At 38.5% G+C, this 15,185-nt stretch overlaps 1 protein-coding gene across 1 annotated transcript in view; it reads right to left on the reverse strand.

The window, feature by feature from the left end:
* Positions 1 to 276: 276 nt before the first annotated feature.
* Positions 277 to 15,185, reverse strand: part of DCC (DCC netrin 1 receptor) — a 729,366-nt gene continuing 714,457 nt past the window's right edge. Inside the window, exons 28-29 of the mRNA XM_087954238.1 lie at positions 10,355 to 10,497; positions 277 to 806 (exon numbers count right to left, since the gene is read on the reverse strand). Coding sequence (XP_087810364.1) covers positions 717 to 806; positions 10,355 to 10,497 — 233 coding nt within the window. The 3' untranslated portion in view covers positions 277 to 716. The remainder of the gene's footprint in view (positions 807 to 10,354; positions 10,498 to 15,185) is intronic.

Genomic DNA, 15,185 nt, shown 5'->3' on the forward strand with positions numbered 1-15,185 from the left:
TTCAGACTTTAACTCTTACATTTTTTTTGACTGCTACAAGCTTTTTTTTTTTTTTTTTTTGACTCTTTAGGAAACCTAAGTTTATCGAAAGGGAAGAACTGGTAGAGGGAACAGCTAGTAAGTCACAGAGATGGACAAGCACAAAGTTATAACACGTCCACTAAAGTTGCAGGCTTAGCGTGTAATGAGATTCATTGTTAGCAGAAGATAACCTCTTGAACTCCATGTACAAATTACCAAATTTTGCTAGTCTCTTAGAAACATATTATGCTTCCTTAAAGTTGCTCAGGGTTTCACTCAAGGGAGTAGACTGAAATTCACTTGGAATTTGATTTAAGATGAAGATGGTGGCATCTCCCACAGGGAGGGAGACCAGTGTTGGTAATTAACAGCTACCAGAAGAAGGTAATGTGTGGAGCAGACCATTAGCATGACTCTTCCCTGCATGCTACAAAGGCCAGTGGGACAGAACTGGCTACTTGGAGGCACTCAGCTTTTGTGCAGTGGGTTCTTGCTTCAGAGGATTGTTTTTCCATCTCTATTTCTGACTTCTGCTTGACTGATAAGCACACACAATGTTGTCTTGGGGGGTGGCGCGGTGAGATCCTCCTTCGAATGGGGTTCAGTGATGTACTGGTGGCCTTCATGGAGATGGGACTTTGGGTTGTGGTCTTTGTGAAAGGCTGGTATGCTGCAATGTTCCTGGGCAACTCCTGTTAGAAAGCTGAGCCTGTGATGGCATTAAGTTGCTTCATTAGCCCTTCCAAACTTGCCATTTGTTCACTAAGGTCATCCTGTTCATATACCTGCAGAGAAAGCAAGAAGTTAGTTTATTTTACTAAGATGAGCCAGTGTGGTCCATTCTACCCCACAGCGTTAGGGTGAGTAACCAGTGCAACTCAATTACTTTTGTTTGGGATGTTTGCTCAAAATTGGAGATGGAGGAGGAAACGTTTGCAAGAAGGGAGACAGTAGAGATTGACAAATCTGGCAGGATACATGGAGGGGCTTCTTCCTTTAAACATTTTGAAGGCCAATAATGTGACAGGACCAACAAAGATCCAATCACTTCATATTTCTTTGGAAAAACTGCTATCATGAGAATATTTATTATTTATGGGTTATCGGTGTCAGGGATATGACAAAGAATATTGGGACCAAAACAAAACCTCTTATCTTTGATTTCATTTATCATAAAGCTCTTAACATCATACACTAAAATGATCATGAGCCACAGTGGCGCAGTGGTCAGAGTACAGTACCGCAGGCTACTTCTACTGCCTGCAATTTGGCAGTTTGAATCTCAACAGGCTCAAGGTTGGTTCTGCCTCCCATCCTTCCAAAGTGGGTAAAATGAGGACCCAAATTATTGGGGGCAATATGCTGACTCTGTAAAATGCTTAGGGAGGGCTGTAAAGTACTGTGAAGCGGTATATAAGTCTATTGCTATTGCTATCATGCTTCAGTCATTCAACTTTTTCCTTTCTGTCACAAAATTTTGACCTATTTTTTGGCGGGGGGAATGTCTCTGTTAGTTATGCTCAAGGTATTGGGAGGTGACATCTGTTGTCCTGGATTCACAAGTTGTAATACTCCAAAATTAACACAAGGAGGATGCATTCCTCTTCACACTTATTTGAGGGAAGGTTGAATGAAATGAGTGGAGTCAGTACATAAATCAGACTGCGCAGAATTGGGCTGTACAATAATTGCTTTGCCCAATGTTTCTCAGCCTTGGTCACTTTAAGATGTGTGGACTTCAATTCCCAGAACTCCCCAACCAGCCATGGTTTTACCTATTGAAACCAATTCCAGCCATCAGAACATTCTGCATGCTGGGCGTTAGAGGGTGTTTAATTAGCTGAAGTTTGATTGATACATCAATTTGGGTGGACAAAATGATCCCAATCAAAGCAGGCTTCAGCCAAGTCATTTAATCTTGTGCTTCTAACTAATACATTGATGTGATCCATTTCCATTCAGCTAACCTTTCTGCTAGGGGGCAAAGGGTATTTTTCCTCATGGATGTTCATGCTTAAAAGCTCCCTTTCTTATTTAGATCAGAGTGGCAAGCAGGCATTCCATTCTAATGCTTTGATCTGCACTGTCACTTTGATATAACAATTTGCTTCCTGGGGGAGGGGTGTTCTTCGGTCAAAGCTTTGTTGAATCTAAGCACTGCTTTGGAGTTTTGGGTTCCTACTGTACACTGATATGGTTGGTGTAATAGGCAAACTTGCATTAGGTCAACTCAAAAATAGCTTACTAATGATGAGCATCCTTTGGTGAGGAATGGATTCCAAGAAAGAAAGAAAGAAAGAAAAAGAAAGAAAGAAAGAAAGAAAGAAAGAAAGAAAGAAAGAAAGAAAGAAAGAAAGAAAGAAAGAAAGAAAGAAGGAGGGAGGAAGGGAGGGAGGGAGGGAGGGAGGGAGGGAGGGGAGGGAGGAGAGGGAGGAAGAAGGAAGGAAGGGGAAGGGAAGGGGAGGGGTGGAGGGGGGAAGAGGAGAAGAGGGGAGAGGAGGGAATGGAAGGGGAGGAGAGGGAAGGGAAGGAAGGAAGGTCCTATTTACCATTGACTTGATTACTGTTCCTTTCTATTGCCCCTACTTTATCATTTTTTTCCTCAGTGGCCTATCATACTTTCAATTAAAATGCTGACCTGCAGAGATATTCTACACATATTTATCAAAACTGTAAAGACTTAGATGATATTATCTTTCTATTGTGCATAGGTTTTTGTTATGGTTTGAGGATTAACCCCTAGCATAGTATTGCAGCAGTAGTCAAACCAGGAAGCCAAACGAGAGTGGAAGGGCCCCAGAGTATACACACACTGAACACAAACACTGTTTGTAGTTTAAATAGTTTTTAATCCAGTTAGAGTTTAAACATTGTCATTCAGTCCATTAAGTCATTCACAGTATTTCCATCCATTAAGACTCACTAGTATAGTCCAAGTTAAGAGTCCTTGCAATATCTTTATCAGCCGATAAAGATATCTTCTCCTCCTCGGTTTCACTCTCCAGAGAAACAAACGCTGGATATTCAGTAAACTTACGCAGTAAATCAGCAAACAGTAGCAAACAATAACAGTTCAGTCACAGGCACTCACAGTCAGTAATCACAGTTAGTCGCAGCAGCACACAGTTACAGTCAGAGCAGCACACAGTTACAGACAGCAAGCTTTCCAGCTTCTAATGCTTCCTTATATTGTAACTTCTAACCGCACCCTTAATCGGCTAATTGCCTGCTGCATTTTGCTTAAAGTGATAAGCACTTAAACCATGATATCTAAGTTTTATATATTTATTCACCCAAACCATATTTGGTATCAATGTTATACCTAACATACTCCCCTTTTGGGTGAAATAAATATATAATACCTTTACAATCTAATCCCATATTTTCACAACTCTCCTGGTGCTTAATGGCACCTTGGGCTTTAGTAAAATTATCAGCTAAATTGTCCTCCGACATACAGTACTCTAGCTGAATCATCTTACTTCTTACAGATTGTCTCACGTTTAGATATCTTAGATCTGTATGCTTGCTCCTTGTTTTTACTCCAATATTTGTGGCCATTTGAATTGCTGCCTGATTATCTTCATGTATAATTATAGGATAATCTATAGTTATACCTATATCAATTAACATTTGTTTATACATTATTAACTCTGTACATAACAATGATAAACAGGAGAATTCTGCCTCCATAGTAGACAAACTTATATGCTGTTGTTGTCTTATTTACTTCCAGCCTATTAATGTATTACCCAGCATTATGGCTGTTCCTGAAGTCGACTTTCTAGTGTCTCTTTCTGATGCAAAGCTAGCATCTGCATAAGCACTCAGAATTAAATCACCCTTTGGTTCTAAATACAATGAATAATTCATTGTCTTTTTAAGATATCTTAATATCCTCTTAGCTGCTATCCAGTGTCTTTCACATGGTGCAGAATTGAATCTAGCCAACTGATTCACACAGTACGATATATCTGGTCTAGACCAATTACTAATATAACTCAAACTACCAATTAAAGATTGATAAATCACCTTATCAAACTCCGGGCTTTGTTCATCAGTGTTGCTAAACTCCTGACTCATTGGAGTCTTAGCCGGCTTACAAAGCTCCATCTTGTAATCTTTTAGCAATTTGCTTATCTTATCTTCCTGAGATATCTTAAAACCTTTCCGTATTTTCTTTATATTCAAACCGAGATACTTCTTTATCTCCCCTAATTGCTTGATCTTTATTCTCTTTCCTAATGATGCTATTATTTTATTTGCTTCATCATTAGTTTCAGTTATCAATGCAATGTCATCTGTGAATAGTAATAATAATGATACTTTCCCATTTGTCTCCTCTTAAACAGACATGGATCGGCTAAACCAGCTTTAAATCCTATATTGTCTAGTTCCTTTACAATATACTGGTTCCATTCATAGCCTGATTGTTTAAGACCATAGAGGCTTTTCTTTAACAACCAACAATCATTATTATCCTTATTTTCACTTTTAATACCAACAGGTTTTTTCATATAAATAATATGTTTTAATGGGCGTGCAAGTAAGCAGTTTCCACATCTAAATGGTTAACTATATAGTTTTTACTAGCTGCCCACACTAAAGCTGCCCTCAAGGTTGCTGCCTTAAGACTAGGTGCAAACACCTCATCATAGTCATTAGCATTCTGCCTAAAACCTTGGGCTACTAACCTTGCCTTATGGATTAAATTACCATCCTTATCTGTTTTTACCTTAAATATCCATTTGCAGCCAATGGATTTCTTTCCTACAGGTAATTTGGCATTTTCATACACCTTCATATCTCTTAATGAATTCAGTTCCTTATTCATTGCTGCATACCATCTTTCTTTTTCTTTAGTAGGATACTTTTTTATTTCTTCAACAGAATTAGGAACTTGATTAATCTGACACACTGTGTTAGCCTGGTACCTATCAGGCGGTCTAGATACACGTGTAGTTCTTCTGGGAATTACAGGGCTTACAGGAGGACTTTGTTGAACTACTACCTGTTCATCTTCCTCATCCTGTTCAGCTATTGAATCTGTTTCTTCCTTTATGGGCACTATTTCATCCTGTATTTGTCTCTTTACTTTATTTTTAAAGTTACAGGGATAACTAATGGGATTTCTATAGGATTCAATAATTACATCTTTATTGGCATCCTGTTCTAATTTCTCCCATCCTTCATGTTCTAGAAATTGGGCACTAGCACTACATAACACTTTAGATGTGCCTTTCTCCCAAAATCTATATGCCCTATGGTTTGCCTGATAACCAACGAAGAAAAATCTTTTAGCTCTATGTTGCCCTTTTTTTCTGAGTTGTGCAGGAATATGCACCCATGCTGGTGCACCAAATGTGTGCAGGTAACCAGATCAGGTTTCCTGCCATGCCATCTGGTAAATGGTATTTCACCTGTTGTTGTATTAACAACGTTGTTCAATACGTTATTAGCACACATTGTAGCCTCCCCACAAAGAATCAGGTAACCCAGAATCATTTAACATTGTTCTAACCATTGCCTGTAGTGTTTGGCCTCTTCTTTCAATAAAAGCATTATGTTCTGGCCTGTATGGAGCAGACTTCTTATGCTCTATTCCAGCTATCTTAAGTCTGTTCTGGAATTTGTTATTAACAAATTCCGTGCCATTATCTGTCACCAGGGTTATCAGTTGCCGTTTAGACTTTCTTTCAGCAAACCTAAGCCAATTGAAAAAATGTTGATATGTTTCAGTTTTGCTTTTCATTAAATAGCAAAACCCATATCTAGAATAATGGTCCATAATGCTCAGTATATATCTAGCACCCCCATACTGGGTTTCTTTGGACCTATTATGTCTGCAAATACTACTTCTAAAGGTTCTTTTGTTTTGAAACCATTTAGCCTATTTGCAGGCAATACCTTGCTCTTATCTTCACAGCAAACATTACAACGCAAATATTTATCACAAGATTTTAACCTTATTCCTTCAGATAACTCAACTGTACGTTTTAGCATTTTAAAATTTACATGCCCCAAACGCCTATGCAATAAATGGATACATTCTTCATGAGGCTTTATATTATTAAATACAGTTTGAGCCTCCCTTTCTTACTATTATCTAAGACATATAATGTTCCATTTAAAGCTGCAGTTACCCTTTTGTTATCTTTTTCAATTATGCAATTATTATCTTTAAAAGTAATTACATAACCTAATTTATCTAATACCCTTACTGAAAGCAAATTAAACTTTAGTTGCGGTACATACAACATTTTATATCCTGGTTTATGTACGGACAACGTGCAAAACCTTGACCTTTCGCTTTCAGGTTCCAGCCATTGGCAAGAGATATATGTTGAGAACTTGTAGACATTTTTATAAATTTTGTCTTATCTCTTGTGATGCAGTGGGATGCACCACTGTCAACCACCCATAAATTATTCTTCACATCAGAGTTGTTAAACGTGGCTAGTTCAAATGCTTTCTTTGGCTTTTTTACATTCTGGCTTTTTCTCTTTTTGCAGAACCTTGCCAAATGTCCTCTGCTTCCACAATTAAAACACTTTTTAATTGTGTATGCCGTTGAAGATAAATTCTCTTCTTCCAGGTGCTTTACTTTGCTTTGCTGGTTTCTTTGAAGCTTTGAAGATAATTTCTCTTCTTTCTTATCTTCTCTCAGCTCGTCACGCTCACGCCTTCTTCTGGCTTCTTCTAGTAGCCTGCCTGTAATCTCGGTTAATGAGAGGCTTTCTTTTGGCAATACCTCTAACGAAGTCACATAGTCATCATAGCTTTGATCTAATGAAGATAATATTATGTAGACTTGTTGCAGTTCATTAAATATAAGCTCTTTTTCTTGCAAATCTTGAAAAATGCTCTTCATACAGTTTAAATGAACTAACATATCTCCATTCCTCTGAAGATGCGTTCGAAAAAGCTTCCGTGTAAGATTTATATGTGCTCCTACACTGTCCCGAACATAAATCTTCCTGAGGTTCTCCCAGCAGTTTGCAGCATTTTCTTCTCCACGAATATGGACAAGCTGCTGATCACAGAGAGTCAGTCCTATGATGCATAAAGCCTGCTCATTCTTCAGTTTAAAGTCTTGTAACTTTTCGTTATCATCATCATTAGCAGGATCCCAGCTACTCACATCTGGTGGGTTTGCTATAATGTCCCACAAACCTTCTCTGCGTAGAAGTAAACTACATTTCATTGACCATGAAACATAGTTTGTTCCATCCAGCCTGGATATCATGGACATTTGTGACAAATTTACTTGTGCCATTACTCTTCAGATATTGTGACTATTTTAAACTAATTAAAACAGTTTGTTTTTACAGTAATGTGCAACTCACACCAACTCTCTCTGCTATATCCTGGTTAATTAGACTATGCTGCTGGGCCCATAACCAATGTTATGGTTTGAGGATTAACCCCTAGCATAGTATTGCAGCAGTAGTCAAACCAGGAAGCCAAACGAGAGTGGAAGGGCCCCAGAGTATACACACACTGAACACAAACACTGTTTGTAGTTTAAATAGTTTTTAATCCAGTTAGAGTTTAAACATTGTCATTCAGTCCATTAAGTCATTCACAGTATTTCCATCCATTAAGACTCACTAGTATAGTCCAAGTTAAGAGTCCTTGCAATATCTTTATCAGCCGATAAAGATATCTTCTCCTCCTCCGGTTTCACTCTCCAGAGAAACAACGCTGGATATTCAGTAAACTTACGCAGTAAATCAGCAAACAGTAGCAAACAATAACAGTTCAGTCACAGGCACTCACAGTCAGTAATCACAGTTAGTCGCAGCAGCACACAGTTACAGTCAGAGCAGCACACAGTTACAGACAGCAAGCTTTCCAGCTTCTAATGCTTCCTTATATTGTAACTTCTAACCGCACCCTTAATCGGCTAATTGCCTGCTGCATTTTGCTTAAAGTGATAAGCACTTAAACCATGATATCTAAGTTTTATATATTTATTCACCCAAACCATATTTGGTATCAATGTTATACCTAACAGTTTTGAAATATTTTATCTTTTTACTATTGTAAACTACCTGGAATTACCTTGTGGTAAGATGGGCGGTCAATAAATTTAATATTAATATTAATATAAAAAGCAAGCAATCTGGCAGGAGCCAGAGAAAATCTGGAAGGGTTTGGGATCTAACTTCTTTTCTGTTTCTAATTTCTCTTTCTCATTTGTACATAGGAGCATCTTAGATATATATTTTCTCCACTGCTGATTCCCAATAGAGCCTTTAACTTTTAACATAGAAAAAGCAGAAAAATATTTTTTTTTCTTATGCTGCTTGAGTTCATCTTCATCAGATAAAGATTCATAGGAAATGCTAGGACAATCTAACCTGGACAGACTTTCATCTTCTTTTCCAAGTTTTAAAAACAGCTTTTAATTGGAAGTTTAAATATGATTATAAACAATTTCCACATACACCCTGCCAATTAGAAGAGCTGAAAGCTATAGTGAAAAAACAAAACAAAAACCCATACCTTTCCTTTTTTGTGAATTTGAGCAGGGAAATGCTTTTTATATAATAATTTAACTTTACAATTTAAAAGATTAAAAATTAATGCAAACTAAAAAAAAGAAAAAATAGAAAGGTAGTAAAGAAAAAAGTGAAAAATAGTAAAGATAGAAAAATATGGTAAGCAAAACAAAACAAATTTTTTCTATCTTTACTATTTTTCACTTTTTTGAGATGACTTCATTACAACTACAAACTATATTATTAAATTATCACCTTCTCTTAGCTTATAATATAATTTATTTTTTCTTCTTTCCATATTTCATCTGTTTTCTATATGGAAATCCTTAAAGCTTCATTTAGTCAATTAAGGATTACCTGAGATAACATGTCTATTTTAAACTTGTTCAAATAATCACTTTATATTCCTTCCTTTTACTTTTAATAATCTTGATCTATAATCCTGTTAAATAGACTCCTAGAGCTTGATTCCTTTCCATTTTTTTGGTCCCTTCTCACAAAATCCTTCAAAATCTTGACTAGTTTCCTTTGTAGCAATAGCACTTAGACTTATACACCGCTTTACACTGCTTTACAGCCCTCAATAAGTGGTTTACAGAGTCAGTGTATTGCCTCCAACAATCTGGGTCCTCATTTTACCCACCTTGGAAGGATGGAAGTCTGGTGACATTCGAACTGCCAAATTGCAGGCAGCTGACAGTCAGCAACCACACACACACACAAACACACACACACCTTTTAAGACATCAGCCAGTCTCATTTGCTTATCCAATATAGCATCTTTTCCCATATCATTCTTGTGGCCTGTCCCACTTTCAAATCAGCCTCAATTTTGTCAGGTAAAACCTATTCCTTTTCCAAAACAACGTCTGTCTATAATGGAACACATTCTTACTATTAACTTCTGCAACCGTTGTTCATAAACAGCCTTTAATACATCCATGTTAAAATGTTTTGCTTCATTCTGCATTAGTAAGACAAACTTAAGTGTTTTTCTATTTTAATTGCAATCTTTCGTTCCTCCTCCTTTCCTTTAGTGATCAACCTTCAAAGTCCCCCTGTCAACCCTGAAGCTGACCTGGCTGAGGCCATTTTGGGGTTGCCACACTGGAGCTGAGGGACAAGGAGGAGGGAATAGAGATAGCTGGGGTTTTATGTGTGTTGTGTGTGTGTGTGTGTGTGTACACACACACATCAGAGCTCAGACTAAAATGCTACTCCAACTTGAGCATCATTCAAATGTTCAAGCTTCAGCAATTCCAAGCCAACACGGACATTGCTGAAAGTTGGAGCTGAAATCCAACTACTTTGGATGCCACCTCCATTGGACTACAGTGCTAACGACTCTGAAAGAATCCAGGGAGATTTAGGAAGCTTTGGGGGCATTGAGGCAAAACCAAGAACCAAAGGTTTAAGTGTTGGACTAGGAGAATCCAGGTTTAAGTGCCCCCTTAGCTATGAAATCTTGTTTGTGGGGATGTTGGGTCAGTCACTCTCTCAGCCCAACCTATCTTATCGATTTGTTGCAAGGAAAAACAAGAGAAGGGAGCGTTGTGAATACCACCTTAAGTTTTTGAATGAAAGATGACTCAAAACACCCTTCAGTTTATCTGATAAATTCATATTTTAAACCAGCTGAGAGCCCCACTTGAAATGGAGAAGACAGGAAGTAGCAAAATGAAGGAGTGGGGAGGTGGGGTTTATTATAATATCTAGCTTTGAGAACTGTATTTTTTTTCACAAGAATGCACCTCTAATGGACTAAAGGGAGAGGCAATAAAATCCCCCAAGCCATCTTATTGAGATTATATGCCTAGATTTATTCTTACATTAGCGGAATCTTCTGTTTGTTTGTGACCTTCTTCTGTGGATTCTGGAGCCGTTGGTACCGAGACAGGAAGCAGAGGTGATCGTGCTTTTCCAGCTAGTCCAAGGGATGCTGTCTTAACCTGAGCCTTGGGAAGAGTAGGTGCTGCAACAGGAAGGGGCAAACCATTTCATTATTACTCATGAGAAGAAGACACAAAACAGGTGAAAATAGCACGAGCAAATTTACTAATGCATGTTCTTTGCTGAATATTTATCTTGCTTTTCAGACAGCTATTTTCTTCCCAAGAGACTCATGGAAATACAATAAAAACGTTTCAGTAATGAATGAGCTGAAATGAAGTATATTTTCTCAGTTTTGGACTTACTTACCACATATCTGAAAGGATGATGACCATCAATTTAAGGCGATTTCCCTCTCCTTCAGCAAGGGAGAACAGATGAAAAACAAAACAAATCCCACCCATGTGTGCAGTGCCTATTATTCCCAACTTGTTTGAAAACTGAAACAAAAACTTAATAAAAATTGACTTTTCCTCCACTCCAATAAATCATGTGTATGCATATACTGTATTACATTCTAACTGTAGAGTGTATGGAAGCTGACATTGATGGAGATATTGAGAGTCAAAAGTTGCCTAGGCAAAAAGGGCCAAAGTATATCGAAAGTCTAGAACAGAGAGATAACAGCAACAAAAAACACCTCCCTAATTAACTTATCTATAGGAAGGTGTAAGAGAAAAGAGAACTTATCTATAGGAAGGTGTAAGAGAAAAGAGAACTTATCTATAGGAAGGTGTACAGTCACATTTACAAGTTTCTATTATAATAGCCAGTGTTAACAAAAATAGTTTTAACTTTCTTGGGGAATTGATTTCCAAATCTGGTCCATCTAGTGGAGTCTGACCCTATTAGTCTCTGGTATCATGAAAGGCTGTTTGCTATATTTGTTTGTCCTAGGACCAAAGAAAGTAGCTGAGGGTCATCCGCATATTGATAACAGCTGATCATTCACCAACCCAAAATGTTTTCTTGAGCTTCATGTCCTAAAACAGGGCTCTCCAACTTTGGCAACATTACAACTTGTAGACTTCAACTCCCAGAATTCCTCAGCCAGCGCTGGCTGAGGAATTCTGGGCGCTGAAGTCCACAAGTCAAGATTGGAGACCTCTGTCCTAAAACACATTTGCTCCAGGGGTGCGTTTCAAATATTTTTGCCACCGGTTCAGTGGGCGTGGTTTGGTGGGTGCGCTTTGTGCACACACACACACTTTGTGCATGCGCACCAAATGTGCACTTTTCACAGGCGCAGAGGCTTTCTGACTCGTCTCCTGCAATCCTGCACTCTCCCTGTCACTTCAGCAGCGGCCGCACGGCAATCTCCTTGCTGCGCAAAGCAGCTGAGCTTCAAAAGCAGGACATAAAGGTTAGTATGGGAGCCCAGGTTGGCAGGTGGGCCCAACAGCAGAGCATCGGAGAGAACCAGTTCGGCCTCCACTGGTCATTGGCGCTACCAGCTCAGCAGAACCGGGTCGAACCAGTAGAATACCACCACTGATTTGCTCCCTCCTTGTATTGTTCGAACACAATACACAAGCCTGATGATGGCAGATGAGATTCTGCCGAAACGTCACTACAACTTTAAAAGCACAACTATGATGACGTGGGAAAATACCTGAACAAAGTTGAATACCATGTGTGTGTGTGTATCTATCTATCTATCTATCTATCTATCTATCTATCTATCTATCTATCTATCTATCTATATCTGTTTTCGTAGATTTTCATGGGTACAGGTATGCAGGTCTTGGCGGATGATATTCTGTTTCCTCTCTTTTGTCCAAAATTTCCACACAAGAAGTTCCCTCTTGATATTTTCTCTTAGGGTTTAACTGAAGCACAGAAAGCCAAGGAAATGTTTCAGTTGGCCATCTCATAATTAAATAAGCCCAGGAGTGCTTCACTGAAGCTCCAAAAGTAAATTCTCTTCCTTCAAAGAAAATCTGAACAGGTAGGAAAAAAAACAAGAGATTTTCTGCACTCCTGGATCCCTTTGAAAGCCAAGGTTTAAAAAAATAAATAAACCAGAAAGGAAAAAAAGCCAGGGGAACCAAGGAAAGAAAGAAACTCAAAGAATTCTTCAGAAGATATACTATGCTTTGCATACTTTGTAGGAAAAAAAGACTTCTGTAGTAACGGCTTTGGCTCAACTTCAACTTCTTCAAAGAAAGAAGTGGCAGGAAAATGACAGATATTCCTTTCCTTCTGATGTACCTGCCCCCTTCAAACTAACATTGAGACTATTAAAAGGGAGCTACTTTGCATTCACTTCTCTTGTTGCCAGTAAGTTTATGGATCCATTTTAAAGTACATTTTAAACTAAATGACGCTATGCAGGGGTCTCCAACCTTGGCCACTTTAAGACTTGTGGACTTCAACTTCCAGAATTCCTCAGCCACCAACGCTGGCTGAGAATTCTGGGAGTTGAAGTCCACAAGTCTTAAAGCGGCCAAGGTTGGAGACCCCTGCTATAGAGCACTGCACACCAGAATAACTATACAGAAGGACAGTTTTTTCCCCGAATGCCATCACTCTGCTAAACAAATAATTCCCTCAACACTGTCCAACTATTTACAAAGTCTGCACTGCTATTACTATTAATGTTCTCATCACTGCTTATCATCGATCCTCTCCCACTTGTGACTATATGACTGTAACTTTGTCGCTTGTATCCTTACTATTTATATGGACTGTTTCCTAGTATGATTTGATTGCTTATTGTACCCTATGACTATCATTAAGTGTTGTACCTTATGAATCTTGACTCTTGATGAATGTATCTTTTCTTTTATGTAAATCTGTTGAAAAACAATTGCTAAAGTGCGGCAGTATTTGTTTTGGGATGGACTTATTTATTTTTTTAAAGAGAAATCATTTTTGTCTGGTGTAGCCCCATCTGGTTGGACCAGAGCCAGCTAGCACACATCAACAGCACAAATAAAATAAACTCAACTCCAACCTTTATGTTGCTTTCTTTCCTTTTGTTTTTGTTTTTGTTTGCAGTTAATTAAACTTCTGTGGAACAAGTGACAGGAATCCTCCCTCTTTGCCTGTCCCCAAACAAATTAGTCATGCAATATCCATTTAGATCTGGCACAGAAAATGGATGGTGAAATCAGGTTTGAGCAGAACTGCCTGGCATGAAGAATACTTGCACCTGTGAATCTCTAGGTTGATGTGGGTAAGGGAAGGGAAGCTATGTCAGTCATATGGAGCTCATTAATTAATACAATTGTGCCTTAAAGAGCTAAGAGCTTAGCTAAAAGGCAGATGGCTCCATTTGGGCATTGCGGATGAAAAACCAAGATGCTAATTAAGGCTTTCCCTCTAGACAGGGATCAACAGCAGGTGAACATGAAAGCTTGAAAACTGAAGTGCAGGAAAACTTCATAAAAGAGTCCACATCGACTCAAGAAATCACTCCATCCTTGCTGACTGGAGCAAAAATTCATCAGTGGAAACTGAGGCTCCAGCCTGAGATGAGTATCCCAGGGTTCTTAAGAAGCATAAGAATAATAGAGTTGAATGGGATCTTGGAGGTCTTCTAGTCCAACCCCCTGCCCGAGCAGGAAACCTTATACCATTTTAGAGAAATAGTTGTCCAATCTTTTCTTGAAAACCTCCAGTGTTGGAGCACCCATGATTTATGGAGGCAACGTGTCCCAGTGATTAATTGTTCTAACTGTCTTAAGCCTAGGTTGCTTCTCTCCTTGATTAGTTTCCATCCATTACTTCTTGTCCTGCCCTCAGGTTCTTTGGAGAATATGTTGACCCAACCCCTCTTCTATGTGGCAGCCTCTAAGATATTGGCAAAAAAAATCAGAAAATAAAATACAAGCTGAATAGTCAAGACCTTGTTGATGATCCAAACTCTGTCAAGGATCTTGGAGTACTCACCTCTAATGATCTAAGTGCTAGAGTCCACTGTAAGTACATAGCCAAAAAGGCATTAAGAGTTGTTAATCTAATCCTACGTAGCTTCTTCTCTGGTAATATCACATACTAACTAGAGCATTCAAAACATTTGCTAGACCAATACTCGAATACAGCTCATCAGTCTGGAACCCGCATTACGTATCTGATATTAACACAGTTAAGAAAGTCCAGAAATATTTCACAAGAAGAGTTCTCCGCTCCTCTACTCGTTGTAGAATACCTTATGCCACCAGACTCGAAATTCTAGACCTAGAAAACCTAAAACTACGTCGCCTTCAGTCCGATCTAAGTACAGTATATAAAATTATACATTGCAATGTCCTACCTGTCAATGAATACTTCAGCTTCAACCATAACAATACAAGAGCAAACAATAGATACAAACTCAAGGTAAACCACACCAAACTTGATTGCAGGAAATACGACTTCAGCACCAGAGTGGTCAATGTCTGGAATACTCTTGTTATGAGAATACAGCATTTCACGAAGGCATGCCAACATGAGGATCTGTTTGTCAGATGCATGACCATCCCCTCCCAATTTCATGCTGCAAAATAATCAGCTGCTGATTATTCTCTAATCTTTATGGCAATGGTGGCTCATTTTTGAAGAGGATATTCTGAGGCAAAATAAAATTGCAGAAAATCAGAATACTGGGTTACTTGATTGTCTGGGTTTTGGAAGAATATTTGCATATTCTCCACGAGGACTGAATTTTGCAGGCAGGAAGTCCTAAGCTTCTTCTGCAATGAGTGCAGATAAAACATTCTCAAACAGCAAGGAAGAAAATATCTGTCAGAAACTCCTTATAGCTCCTTGAATAAGAATAGCCAGAAG

Source organism: Notechis scutatus, chromosome 2 (genome assembly GCF_049901735.1).
Source record: "Notechis scutatus isolate UNSWTSFEM ecotype Mainland chromosome 2, rNotScu1.2, whole genome shotgun sequence".
Lineage (NCBI taxonomy): Eukaryota > Metazoa > Chordata > Lepidosauria > Squamata > Elapidae > Notechis > Notechis scutatus.